At 44.4% G+C, this 13,330-nt stretch overlaps 10 protein-coding genes across 10 annotated transcripts; 8 read left to right on the top strand and 2 right to left on the bottom strand.

Moving 5' to 3' along the window:
- Positions 1-227: 227 nt before the first annotated feature.
- TM35_000302180 (Tbingi protein) lies at positions 228-635 on the top strand (the record flags this gene model as incomplete). Its single annotated transcript, XM_029028541.1, has 1 exon — positions 228-635. One exon carries the CDS (start codon positions 228-230, stop codon positions 633-635), a length of 408 nt encoding a protein of 135 aa, XP_028880244.1.
- Positions 636-721: 86 nt separating this feature from the next.
- On the top strand, positions 722-1,072 carry TM35_000302170 (Tbingi protein; the record flags this gene model as incomplete). Its single annotated transcript, XM_029028540.1, has 1 exon — positions 722-1,072. The coding sequence occupies one exon, from the start codon at positions 722-724 to the stop codon at positions 1,070-1,072; it is 351 nt and encodes a 116-aa protein (XP_028880243.1).
- An 88-nt stretch (positions 1,073-1,160) lies between these two features.
- On the top strand, positions 1,161-1,958 carry TM35_000302160 (Tbingi protein; the record flags this gene model as incomplete). Its single annotated transcript, XM_029028539.1, has 1 exon — positions 1,161-1,958. One exon carries the CDS (start codon positions 1,161-1,163, stop codon positions 1,956-1,958), a length of 798 nt encoding a protein of 265 aa, XP_028880242.1.
- A 3-nt stretch (positions 1,959-1,961) lies between these two features.
- Positions 1,962-2,531, top strand: TM35_000302150 (uncharacterized protein; the record flags this gene model as incomplete). Its single annotated transcript, XM_029028538.1, has 1 exon — positions 1,962-2,531. One exon carries the CDS (start codon positions 1,962-1,964, stop codon positions 2,529-2,531), a length of 570 nt encoding a protein of 189 aa, XP_028880241.1.
- Positions 2,532-3,924: 1,393 nt separating this feature from the next.
- On the bottom strand, positions 3,925-4,281 carry TM35_000302140 (uncharacterized protein; the record flags this gene model as incomplete). The annotated part of the gene is made up of 1 exon (XM_029028537.1): positions 3,925-4,281. The coding sequence occupies one exon, from the start codon at positions 4,279-4,281 to the stop codon at positions 3,925-3,927; it is 357 nt and encodes a 118-aa protein (XP_028880240.1).
- Positions 4,282-4,783: 502 nt separating this feature from the next.
- Positions 4,784-5,197, bottom strand: TM35_000302130 (uncharacterized protein; the record flags this gene model as incomplete). Its single annotated transcript, XM_029028536.1, has 1 exon — positions 4,784-5,197. One exon carries the CDS (start codon positions 5,195-5,197, stop codon positions 4,784-4,786), a length of 414 nt encoding a protein of 137 aa, XP_028880239.1.
- Positions 5,198-5,972: 775 nt separating this feature from the next.
- On the top strand, positions 5,973-6,329 carry TM35_000302120 (uncharacterized protein; the record flags this gene model as incomplete). Its single annotated transcript, XM_029028535.1, has 1 exon — positions 5,973-6,329. One exon carries the CDS (start codon positions 5,973-5,975, stop codon positions 6,327-6,329), a length of 357 nt encoding a protein of 118 aa, XP_028880238.1.
- A 1,143-nt stretch (positions 6,330-7,472) lies between these two features.
- Positions 7,473-7,841, top strand: TM35_000302110 (uncharacterized protein; the record flags this gene model as incomplete). The annotated part of the gene is made up of 1 exon (XM_029028534.1): positions 7,473-7,841. The coding sequence occupies one exon, from the start codon at positions 7,473-7,475 to the stop codon at positions 7,839-7,841; it is 369 nt and encodes a 122-aa protein (XP_028880237.1).
- Positions 7,842-9,053: 1,212 nt separating this feature from the next.
- On the top strand, positions 9,054-9,587 carry TM35_000302100 (uncharacterized protein; the record flags this gene model as incomplete). The annotated part of the gene is made up of 1 exon (XM_029028533.1): positions 9,054-9,587. One exon carries the CDS (start codon positions 9,054-9,056, stop codon positions 9,585-9,587), a length of 534 nt encoding a protein of 177 aa, XP_028880236.1.
- A 3,198-nt stretch (positions 9,588-12,785) lies between these two features.
- TM35_000302090 (putative ferric reductase) lies at positions 12,786-13,328 on the top strand (the record flags this gene model as incomplete). Its single annotated transcript, XM_029028532.1, has 1 exon — positions 12,786-13,328. A coding segment is annotated over one exon (543 nt), but the record flags the coding sequence as incomplete, so codon positions are not given.
- Positions 13,329-13,330: the final 2 nt, after the last annotated feature.

The following is a 13,330-nucleotide window of genomic DNA, read 5'->3' as shown; positions in this document are numbered from 1 at the left end:
ACTTGGGACCTCGTGCCAAAGCAGAGACTCTTGCTCTCTTCAACGAGAGCCTCCGCGCAGGCGTAGTCCCAGTCTCTTGGGAAGTAGGCATTATTGTACCACTTCTTAAACCAGGGAAGAAAGCCACAGATCTAGATTTGTTCAGACCAGTTACTCTCACTAGTTGTCTGTCCAAATTAACGGAGTGGATCATCGCAGCCCGAATTAGAGATGTCATTGAAACCAAAATGGCCCCGCAAGAATCTGGATTTAGACCTGGCCACGCTACATTAGATCAACTATTGCATCTACGCGCAGCCCTCACAAGACCCACCCCTGATTCGCGTACAGGTGCAGTATTCGTCGACTACGCCAAAGCCTTCGATACAGTAGACCATGATCGTATAGTTAGTGCGATGCGAGAGATGGATATCCCACCGCACATCATTCGATGGTCTGCATCTTTCCTGAAAGGACGCCAAGCCAGAGTACGAGTAAACAGTAAATCCTCTCCTCTAATGCTTTTCCACCGTGGCGTGCCACAAGGAACAGTTCTCGGCCCACTTATGTTTATTACAGTAATGAACGCACTAAGCAAACGATTATCCCAAGTTCCCTTATTGTTTCATGGTTTTTCGCCGATGATCTCACACTAGCAGTACGACACGTCAACGGAGACATCATCAACAGTACACTGCAACAAGGACTAAACGTGGTGGACGAATGGTCCAGAAACTATTTTATGGACATCAACGTGGACAAGACGAAATACACACTTTTTGGTACCACCAACCCCCATCCCCTCTCTCTTGAACTGCGCGGTATCCCCCTAGGTCCGGAGAAGGCACCTAAACTCTTAGGCATCACATTCCAAAACTACCGAGGCATGTCCACCCATGTGGTTCAAACGAGACAACGCACGAATTTTCGTTTACTACAACTCGCAGCAATACCCTCAACCACATGGGGACCGAAGCGTGACGTCCTCCGAGCCTTCTACCTGACACCAGTTCAAGCCCAGACACTCTACGGTTTTGAGGTCTGGTATTGGGATACGGCTCCCACTTCACGCAAACTCTCATATGCAGGTTAAAATAAATGCTTGTCGAACTATAGCAGGTATCCCATATGGGTGTCGCTCCGCCGACGCATTACGTGAAGCCCGCCTTCTCCCATTAGAGATGACGGCCATGATTCGGAGCCTCAAATATTTAATGCGATGCCAAACACGAGGTGGATCCCTCAAAGAAAGCGCAGAACAAGTCTATCACGAAACCCATCCAGTACGAGAATTCTATGTACGCATCATGAAAATCTATCCAACACTCGTTATAGAGCCACGCGAGCCCCCTTTACTGACACCAACTCTACGGTTTGGTAAACTCGCTCGCTTCTTCACATCGCTGGAAAATGTCTCAGCTGATGACCCTGAAGAACAGAAAAGAGAAGCATCCGAGCGTTGGATAGCCCATCACTTCCGCCGCAAAGGCACAGATCCGCCGCCGCGTACCCATTATGAAATTTGGACTGATGACTCCGTATTTCTCGGAGTAAAATCTGGAGCAGCAGCAATGATATACAAAGATGGTGAACTGCTCTGCACCACACGTAGAGGCGCTGGCCCCCTAGCTTGCAGCTACACAGCCGAATCCGTAGCGCTATACGAAGGTTTACGGAGACTCCTCAAAATAATTCCTACAAATAATCCAACGCCCTGCAGGGTCTCCATTTTCACGGACTCACTGTCTCATCTCACAGCGCTGGAAACAGGTCCACTGACCGTAAAAGACCCAATACTACGACTCCTGTGGAACCTAATACTTCAAGTGCAACGTCGCAAAGCCTGCATACGGCTACAATTTATATTTGGTGACTTCGGTGCAGTGAAAAACGAAAAATGCGACACAGAAGCCAAAAAAGCTGCAGAACTCCCACAAAGAACTGATACTTGGATCACAGATACAATAGCCTACACCTAACAAATGCATAAAGGAGTGGGCATGCCCCCTCCCTCCCATAGATTAAAAATCACTGGATCCTGGGACCCCACCAAAGATAATCCGGAACTTACTATAGAAGAAGAAACAGCCTTAGCACGTTTTCGCACAGGTGCTTCGCATCGCTATGGCTGGTTTCTGCGAAAAATACAAACCCATATTCCCCCTGGTTGTCGCTGGCGTAATCCAAAACATGTAAACATGCCAGAACCAGTTATTCCAACTGGCCAAAAACGACCGCGCTACACCCAAAGCAAAGCATCAGACCCTACCAACTGCACTGAATGTGGGACACAATACTCATGCAGGAACACCGCAGTAGTACATATGGTCAACAAACACATGGGTTCAAGAGAGCCGATGCGCTCTGGAAGATCAAATTCCCCCTTGGGCCACCTCCGCCGGACATCTCGCCAGAACCCCCGCCACTCTCACAAATACATAATGGGGGCAAGACGGGCTGACACACCACCAAAAGAGAGACAAACACAACACGAGGAAGGCCTATGCCAAAAAAAGAAACCCCTTGGAGAAGAGGAACCGGCGATACAATAAAGAGAAACGACGTTCCCTCTGCGGTGTGTGCCGCGGCTGCGTGTTCTTAATCTTGTTTCGCGCCTTAAATCTGATTGAGGAACGCTGGCGGCCCACTGCAAGACAAACCGGGCGGACGGGTTACGCCACGCCTGGCGTTGCTGCGCTCCGAATTTTCCAAGAGAGACTTTGGCAAAGGCGAAACTGCATCGCAAGGGAAGGATGCTTGGGCCCGCCTGGGGCTGCGGCGATAACTTTCTTTTAAAAAGCGCTTCTCCCAGAAAATAAACACATCACCGCGACCAACCTTCCCGGAGCGCAAGGAACGCGGTTACGCTCAAAGTGGGGTACGCTGGGTGTTTTGCGCTCGTCAAATGGGCCTTAACCGCCCATTGCGGAAAACACGGCGGTGTATTAAGGGCACCCGCTAATGATAATTCTAGGCACTCCTGTTGCAAAGTGGTCCGCACATGGGAACTTCGTGCAACAGTTTGGTTGACGTTAGACCCACCGGTATGCGAACAGAAAATGGACGGGACAGGGCCTTAATCTGAACCGCATCCCAAAGCAGGCGAATCAACCCATTCGCTTACAAATTGGCCGATTTGGAAACTAAGAAAAAAACGCCGCTGCAACTATTGAATTGCCTTGCTCTTGGCTTCGTCCGCGTCCATCTCGTCATTAAAGGTATTTCCCTGGTGGATTTTTGTTTTTCACGATGGCTGGAGCCGTTCCTTTGGGCGTGGGCCACTCGGGCCTTACGCAAAGCACGGGCCCAGGCAGCGGGATTGCCGGTGGACCAATGCCGTTCCACCATTGAAGAAGTTAGTGGCAATCAGCGCACGCTCGAGAAAAGCAGTTCCAGAAAGATTTTTGCCGAAATGCCAACTGCCACGCCCAGCAAGAAGTCACAATAAGAAAAGAATGCAATAGAGGTGCTTTGGAGCGACCCAAATGTATAAAGGAGGTCCCTTCAATTGATAGCGGGATTGAAGGGTTTTCTTTTGTTCTTATTATTTTTGGAGAGTTTGTGAAAACAATAATCGAGTCTTACGTTAATAGGAATGGAACAGTAAATGGAATTTAACCGCTGGAATGTGATTATCGTTTTTCACCCACCACAGTCTGTCAAACGTAAGTTTCTGAAAAAGTAAGATTATAAATAAGGAATAATGTTAAGTACGAACTACCCCTCTTGCTCAACAGCAGATCGGTTGACTAACATGCAGTCGTTCGCAGATTTTGTGGGCGATAACGGCCCCACGGCATTTTCATTTGAATTTCGTCCAGAGGAAACTCTGCATTTAAGTTATCACATGTATTATTTGTTTACACTCGAAAAAGACATACTTATGGAAAAAATGGATCCAAATAGATCCATGACTTGAGAGGCATTGCCCCCTTTCACGATGGGCTAGGCTATGCCGTAGAATGAAGAATTTTCACACGCTTTTGAGGAGACACGAGCGTTTTTCAGTTTAGAATGGGCGATATTGGAAGAAAAATAATCACCATTATACCACCAGAAGCAATGCACAGGAACGCAATTGGTGGACGACAGTTTTAAGGCACAGCTGAACGCAAACGTATAGGTCCAAGAACCGCAAGACAAATAGCCTAAATGTTTTACCAAACCACGGTGGTAAATACAGAAATGAGAGAAACGCATTCGCAACGCTGAGTGGCTCAGGAACGGTTGGAAGAAACACCCCAATACAGCTGGAGCAGAAGATAAATGCCGGAAAGACCAAAACACCACCAACAAAACCATTAATCTATGACGAAGACCATGGAAATGCGAAAAGGCATCAATGGCGCACAATAAAGGGCCAAAAATAGGATTTTAGGGGAAAAAACAACTTTGGCTACCATTATAAAACGAAGGGGTCCGGCCAGGAGAGAGAATTCGTACTTTTGAAGGAATGATGGATTATTTGATGGGGAAATCAACCAGCCAATTATTGACCGCATGCCGGAAGTTTTTCCCATGCCAGCAAATCCTTCTTCAGATTATAACGACCAACGCATGGAATTATTTTCTGCAATAGAAACACACTATTCGTAATAAAGGGATGCCGGCACAACAGGTTTAAATGGGATGATAGCTTTACACAGAACTGTGGATAATTCAAACAGTCAAGGATTTCCCGGGAGCGCGAAGATGCAGGGTATTCGGGAGGCTATCATTGAGCTTCAGCAAACAGGAAGATCCTTTCATACAGGCCGCCGTGAAGTGGCAGAAGAAACATTCGACACTACCACCCGGCATTTCATTAAACATAAATGGGTGGGCCCTTTGCCACAGCAGAAGGTAAGGTCCGGCGATCATGCCTCACAATAAAGTCTTCATCATGTCCCAAAAAAAACGACATTCTCCCCCGGAAACAGTGAACACCGGGTCCGGAAGAGATAAGAAGCCAACGGAAGTTTGATTTCCATGACCGCACACGCCCGTCCAACAGCATGATTTTATTCCGATCGCAATTTTTGAATGTACCACAGACCATTATCAGTAGAGTAATGCAAAAGCAAAATGAATAACCAAAACAAATTCGAAAGGCTTTCCCATCAATGAAACTTTCCCTCCTGACAGCATCCGTCAACGATTTTACTATAATACCTGCGCAGACCCATGATCCGTACATTGCGGCCCTGCCTTCAAAGGCCAACCAGATCGCAAAACCCATGTGGACTAAGACAACGTGGGAACAAAGAAGCTCAATAATGAGAAGATTCATCGATTTTACAGTGTAGAATAATTTAGAGATTCAGGAACGAGATTTTCCTTTATTTATCGTAAGTTTGCAATTTCAAAACGTACAGCGCGTTACAATATACACGATCGCTGATCACCACGACGGCATGAAGGAGAAAGCCAACTCAAATGTTTCTAGTGGGCCTAAAAAAGACAGCGGTTGCAGACACTTCATAAAACAAGGACGCTCTATCTTGAGATGGGAGTTGGATATGGTTAGCAGCAGTCTTGCACAGGAAAGATATCGAGTGGCATTACGACTGGGGTGGGTAATGGCCGACCGTTGAAGAGATACAAAACTGCAGAAACAAAATTTTGTACCGTATCCTTGGGAACCAAACGCCATAATAGTGGATTGGAGGGCTCTTTCCCAAGAGAATCAAGAGGGATCTACACAAGGGAGTAGGGTATCTAGTAATTGGAGGAGAATTCACGCGGCAGGTCTAGGTATTCGTAAAAGGAATGGGGGTGGACGAAAAGTTTCAGTCAAAGGAATATGATTTCATAGGGGCGCACTTCAACAGCAAGGAAAACACGGTTTCTCTAAGCCAAAAAAAAAAAAAAATAAATAAAACGGTTGGAAAAGGCACCGCCATTAGAACCAATCACGGTTAAGGCTTGGTGGGTAAAGTTTCGCGCAGGATACGCGCAGGAGGGGCGCGGAGCGAATCTCTTTTCCTTTATTATTTCTTCTTAAAAATAGTGCTATGGCGTTTTTCACGTTTAAATTGGGGTTTATGGTGGCCACAAGCCCGCGCAGTTTTATCATTCAATGCGACGGACATTTGGCGCAATTGGGCCAAAAACATCGTCCACGAACCGGCCAGCTTACCCGCCACAGCGGCAAACCATCCACGGCAACGTTTCTAACAGACGCATCCGTGTACGGAAAGGTGGCGTTGCTTTCGAAGCGTGCGGGGGAAGTTCTTTCCGCAGACGGCGTGTGGGAGCACTCCCTACGAGGGATGCCCCAAACGGTGACACGTGCCGTTAATCTCGCATTGTGGGTTTTTAAAACGCATTTGACCGGCCCTTGGGCGTTCGCATGCGTAGCGCAACGGTAATGCACATTATGCGAAAAGGAAACGCGCCTTCACAGGAGTTGGTGGCAGAACTTAACGCCATGGATGGAGGGATTTGCGCTCACAAGGAATGCGAGCAACTTGGGGTTGCGTTGCGTTCCGGGAAACACCCGCTGACGGCATATCTTGATGAAAACCCATCGCAAAACTTGGGCATTGCAAAAGGGTAAAAGCTGCGATGGTGAGAGCGGGAAGCGGTTTAAAAGGGGTTCTCAGCACTTTTATTTCGTCAGTTTCTATTATGTATTAGAAAACATCATCTGGAAAAAAATTGATAGAGATATGTAAATAATTTGTAAAACTTGTATGAACAAACATGGAAACAAAATATTTTTTATCTTGTGTTTTTTATTTCTTTAAAGGGGAGCAAGGCTAGGATATTCAAGAAAAAACAAGAACCAACACGATCGACATTGCAAGGGCATGGGGGTCTATAGGCAGCAAGGAGACCCCCATCCACACAGACACGTGCCCCCGACGAGAGAAGATTTGCGTCATGGAGTGTAACCGTCGAAAACGATATTTTGGGCAAACCTCAGAAGATAAACAGAAAAAAAAAGACATCTATTTTTCTGTTGGAAAATTCCTGCCCTGCTGCGGCACCGTGGGGGAATGCCGCGTTTGTTCATCCAATTTGGGAGCTGCTAATAACTTTTCTAAATGAGGCGATAGAATAAAAATCGAAGCTAAAAATACGTTTGGCACCCGCTTCCTTTCCAAATAACCGCACCTGGCAGTGTTTTGCCTCTTCGAGTGCGCGCCAAGGTCTATTGACACGGCTTTGCGGGAAAAGCCAATAAAGATCAATACTTTTCTCTTGTATTGCCCGCTTATCTTTTAACTGAAAGTGTTGTACGACACTGACGCCTTCCATATTTTCTCTGGCAGCCGCGGCTTACTAACGTAATAATGGGAACACCCCTTCTGTGGAAGGTTCGGGTTTCACCCTTTGAATGCCCTGATTTTCAAAAGGAATCTGGACCCTATTTCATTTCCCAAGGGTTTTGCAACTCGGTTTTGGCATTAAACCATCTCTGGATAACTGAGTCTTCTTGAAAGCCGCTTATGCCTGCGCCATGGCGGGTGGAGAAAGCAAGGGGGAAAAAAAATGCGCATATTTATAATATGCCCGTGGGCCTTCCACAGGGGAAGGTGGGGGCGAGGGGAAGAGTATTTGGTAAAATACCCCAGGATACAAAAAGATGGCAGCAAAAGAACAAGAAGCAGTTGAGAATTATCGTTTTATTTCTGTGTAACGTCATGATCTGTTTTGGGGCCAGCTCTTTGAGCCGAAAGGTGGCGTTAAAACCACATGGGGGTTATTGTTTCGTTATCCGGGCAAAGTGGAAAGAAAGAAATCAATTCCATTCCGAAGAATGCGCGCTGCAAGAAACCGTGGGAAGATCCTTTTCCATTATTATTTCTTCTGACGCACATTGCATCCGCGCATTTGATACCTTAACTGGCGTTTATTTTGCCCATGCGGCGCTATAGAACTATCCCCAATGCATTGGGGAGGGCGGGAGTCGACCAAACAGTTTTTAAGGCTCGGGCCTGCCTGTACAGAAATGGGGATCGACAACAGGGGCTGCGTTGATCATCGGCTGCTTTTCGCCCATGCGGAGATGCACAGCACACAATTTTCTTATGCGGACTACCAATTTCTTCACATAACTACAAAACATTGGAAACATATTTCTTCGATTTCTACACATATGTCTGCGTAACTAAGCGGCTGAAAAAATCACAATAAGGGGCTATGCCTGTTGTACCGCTTTCCTTCAAGAACCAAATGAGACTAATAGAGTTTGCAACGAAATGTAACGCAAGTTACGTTAGATTATGGGTATTATGGGAATTACCCGGAATATGGTACTTCCAGAACAAAACTGGCCGAGGAATTTGTTTTTCCTATTCCCCATATCTTTATGGGGTTTGCCCCAATGACGCGGCTACCAATGGACGTTTGTATATTAATTGTTTTTATTTATTTATTTTACCGCAGCGCGCTTAATGCGCGAATAACGAAAAGGGCCTACAACCAGAAATCCGTAGGCTGAGGGGCATGGGTTTGCTTTGTCCCTCTTGGTTTCTCCGGCAGCCAGATCCAATCTCCACCACGAGGGGGCATGGCTGACGTCATCTTTTGGGTCTGCACTTCCCCTTTGAAGCTGTCAAAGAAGGGGAAAATGTGTACAAAGATGCCGCTGCTGTTGGAAGGTTGGTGCGCGCCGCGGGGGCGTTCTCAAATTGAAATTTTCTCCCAGAACGACGCGGCAGACCTTGGTAACGTGTGGCGTTTCTTGCTTATGAACCGGTTGGATCTCTAGATGGGGGCGTTGCTTTCCAATGGTTTCCCTCGGCGGCCCGGGGGCCTACGGCACGAAGCCGCCTTCCGACGGTCCCCGCCAAAAAAAAAAAAGAAAAAAAAAACAATGAATGGTATTTCTGAGGTTGCATACTGTGAAAACTGTATTTTGACTTGGTTTTTCGGGGGAACAGTTCCATTAAAATACGGTTATGCCCTTTTTCTTTTCCTTTAACGGGGCTGCGGGCGCGGCCCCGGGTGCCGCGATGGGGCGGCAAATTTTCTTTAGGCCGGTGTCTCTGTGCCCCGGATTTTGGCCGAAGCCTTGTTTTCTTATAGTAGGGAAGGGGGTACAAAAAAACTAAAAAAAAAAAAAAAAAACGGGGGTCGTGTTTGGAATGTTTTATCCGTTGGTGCGGCGCCGTGGCGGCCTCCCGGGTTTAGGAGGCGAGGGGTTCGCCGAGCGCCCCGCCCGCGGCCCCCACGGAGACCGCAGACAGCGCACCCTCACGTCTCTGTTTGGGTTCGGCCTCCTGGGCCGTTTCTGTGGGCGTGGCGTCATTTTTGGCGGGGGTTCTGCGATTCTTCGCGTTTCTTCCGCCCTCGGGGGCGCGGTGGGTCGGGGGGCCGTTTGCCGGAAAGGGGGGTCCGGTGATCTTCCGAAGGCCGGACGTCAAGGGAATGGCCTCGCTCGCGCCCGACCTTTTGGTTCGATGCTTTCCATGGAAAAGAACAGGTGTTTCGCCTTTTGGGGTCCTCGCGCGAATCTCTCGGGGTTTTTTCGTCATTTTTGTTTGGTGGTCGCATGGAAGCTTACACCTTGTTTTTTGAGCCGCCGGAGTCAAGGGGAAAGAAATAATAATAAAAAGAAAACGGGTGACCGGTGTGGAGTTTTTTATTTTCATCTTCTTTTCAAATATGTTTCTCTTTAACTAATCCTTTTCCGAGGTGGTAAATAGAAGAGGACGTCCAGGACCCTTTTTTTTTTTGTTTTTAGTCTACTTTCCTGGGGATACAATTTTCTTTTCTTTTTTCTTTTTTATAAGAGGAAAACTCTTTTGTCTTTTTTTTCTCCTTCTTTTTACTGAGACAATTTCCTCTCTTTTACTATTCATGAGTGGTGGTGGGCTTTGCGGTCGGATTCTGCGGTAAAGAAGAATCTTTATGTACTTCGATCTAATTGGTGATGATTTGTGAGAAAAAAAAACTTTCTGACGGAGATAGGTTGGGAGAGGGTGCGATTATAATTGAGGTGATGAACTGTGGTTACATTTTGTCAAGCTTGGAGGAACTTCAAATACTGAGACCCCACACTGAACTGGTTATATATATATATATATACTTTTATAGAAGCTTGTGGAAAGAATATCTAACAAGATAATGTTAAATAAATGATAATAAATTTGTTTTTATTTACGATGTTTTTCTTTACCTATGATTTATATTTTCCCAGAGGATAACCGTGTTGCAATGTGAGGATTAAGGCTTTTTTATTCTTTTTCCGACCCACTCATTCCTATTGACTTCCACGCGGAGGGATCCAGTGGTGACGAAACCCGAAAGGTCTGCTACTTTATAAGTAATCAAGAAATTCGTGTATTATAGATTTCTTTTTATGAATTATTTGATTTGATGTTGGTTGAACTGTTGATAGAGATATAACATGGAAGGATGTTGACATTAAATCTATCTATTAATATTTTCTTATGTTTAATGTTTTTTTCAGGCGTAGAAGGAGGACAGTAGGTTAAATCCAGGCGCATATTTCTTTCAATCCTCTGGGGAATGTCATGAGAAAAAGCAAAATAAAAGAGGTTTTTTTTTGGCGGTGCTGTATTTTTTTCTTGTTTTTTTTTCTATTTTTGGAACTATTGAGGTGATTTACTATTAAGGGTTTATTTCTTCGTTTTTTTTTTTTTGCTTCCACGGCTTTCTCTCTGTTGCAGAGGTTATCTTTAATTGAGGGCCTTCTCTAGCAGATGATGGGATTTCCTGTAAGTTTCACTGGTTAGACAAATAATGGATTCTCTGAGCACAGTTGGATATATTCTAAGTACGATGGGGTGTTGTGGTGGATTGTGTGCATTTCAAACTCCTTTTTTTCTGGCATGGATTTGGAAGATAATGGGATCCACTGTTTGTTTTTCCCGCTCCAGTGTTGAAACCATCCCTTCAGATATTTAATGTTGGTTTCTTTCTCGTTATTCTCCATCTTTTATTGTGAATTTGTATGCTTTTTTATCTGTTGGTGTGAATATGGGTGCTTCTTTATTTCTACATATGTGGCGAGTTTTTGTTTTTCTTTTTGCTTTGCTCACCGTGGAGTGGGGTTGCTTTTCACAAAGCTATTCCCAAGATTCTCTTCTTGGGAAGAACGGCGGATTAGTCTCTGCCCATTATCCCACTACCTTTGCTTTATTCATGATGTTCAAATTGTCCCATTTCAAACTGTCCAATAAACACAGTCATTTCCCTCAAATGAAGACACAGCTAACTCTTTTTCTAACTTGGTTTTGGTTTACGTCCCAATTACCAAATTCACAATACGTTTTCTCTTTCTTTAACGTTTTTTTTTTCTTTTCATTGATTGACATTCGATTTTTGAATCGTTGGGTGATCGAACTACCTTTGGTTTTTTTTTTTTACAACTTTGTTTTTTCCATGGTGTGGAGGAGAGAGAAAAAATTACCTGGAAAATAAATCCAATGAAGAAAATAAATATTATATTTATCGAGAGAAAACTGCGTATTGGACTCGTCTGAGAGAACGAAATCAAATATGGTTACTATTCCTTTCATTGACATTTCTCAAATAATATGCATGGATAATCTTGATTTATCGTTTGTTGAATGGTTCTCTTGAACTAATAATAATAATAATAATAATAATAATAATAATGATAATAATAATACGATCAGCTATACTTATATGGGGGATGGAAAATTGTGAAATACTCAATGTACATGTGTGGTGGATTATTTTGTTCATGTACAAGAGAAATGGGATACTTGTCAGGGAATGTACTTTATCGTTGACTGTTGCTGCAAAGTGGAAAATCAAGCACTTCCTATAATCAGTAAATATTGGGAGATTCTGATAGACGACGGTTAGGCATCATTACCAGGAATAAATGGTAAGTGCACAGTTTTGTATAACTGGTGGATCCAGTACATCAACACTTTGTGAAAGAGTGTTTTTCTTCTTTTCTTGTGATATGGCGTCATGAAGGAAGACATTAGAGGTCTTTACTCGAGGGTTCAGCAATGTCAAAGAACTCAGTCACAACTACAAATATTCAGCCTCCAAAGGTGTGGTTCCACATGATTATTCAGGTTTTTGGTTAGATAATCATAAATGAGGGAGGATACCAGCCGCACCAAAGGAATATTGTAAAAAGGATTTAGAACTAGTGGTAATACTCCATTCGCACTAATGAATGAAAAGTCTTAATGTACCAAAACAAAACAAATATGGAAGAACCGAAATAACAACGAGAACGTCAACAAAAACCATAAGTTATATGAATCTCAAGGCGTATCATAAAACAGTGCTGTACTAAAAACAAAGGTATGGAGTCTGTTACCTAATAAAGGAAAAATAAAGCTTGATAAAATACCAACGAGCGTCTAAAAAAAAAAAAGAAGAAATACACACAGACACACACACACATCAATAATATTTGCACGTAATAACACCGTAGACCTCTCCTACCATTGGTTGATGTCGTCAAAAGCAGTGACATCAGTGAATTCACTTGCCAGATTGACGAAAAAATCCAAGACGTGAAGAACCCTTTATTAATCGTCACCACGAAAAAAAAATAACCTCGTCTAGAAATATTTATTTTACAAAAGAAGTTAAATGTAAAACGTACATATTAACAATGTACATCGAAGAGAACCGTAACAAACACAGTATCCCTGATAGAAGAAATTCAATTTTTTAGTACTGTAACACATAGTCGGAGTTGTAAAAAGAAAATAAAGAAAGGAAAAAAAAAAAGAAACCTTATCATCTATGGCTCAATTTCTCATTAATACACTATAATCACTTCCAAAACACCTGTTGTAGTATTTCCACCACCTGTTCTTCACATATTGTAGCAGGAAGCAAAGAAAAAAAAAAAAGGAATGCCAAAAAAAAAGGAAGATGATTATGATTCACTGCTTGATACGGCACCACAACCCAAAAAAATTGGGGCAAGAATATATGCCACATTCTGCATATTAAGCGGTATTACGAGCCTCGGGATCGCATCCATGGGGTTTGGGTGGTGGAACGGAGCGGATTATTTTCACCAGGGGGTATATCCCAATGGATGGGTTGGTTACGATGTTTTTACCTTCATTGGCTTGCTGCTGTTCACTGTGTTTTCCTCCTCTGGCGTGACGCTCTTGTACGTTGGTGTGAGCACGCTGATGAGGCTATGGAGTGGGATTCTGGGATTGGCTGTTTTCGGTGCTTTGGGTGTCGTCCTCGTTGTCGTTGGAAGCCTGGGAATGGTGTGGGGAAACGAGACGATGCAGTGCCTGGGTATCTTCTGCGTTGACACTACAAAGTACGTTGTTGTCCCTGGTGCGAGACCCGAGGCTGGTCTGGGTTTCCGGTCGATGATTGGCATGACTGCGTTCTTTTCGCTTGTGCCTATGGGCCTCGTGATCCTGGCGCAGGTCGC

This window comes from Trypanosoma theileri (assembly GCF_002087225.1).
Source record: "Trypanosoma theileri isolate Edinburgh chromosome Unknown TM35_Tth_30_V1, whole genome shotgun sequence".
NCBI classification, from domain to species: Eukaryota; Euglenozoa; class Kinetoplastea; order Trypanosomatida; family Trypanosomatidae; genus Trypanosoma; species Trypanosoma theileri.
This window is presented reverse-complemented; position numbering and strand designations above follow the sequence as displayed.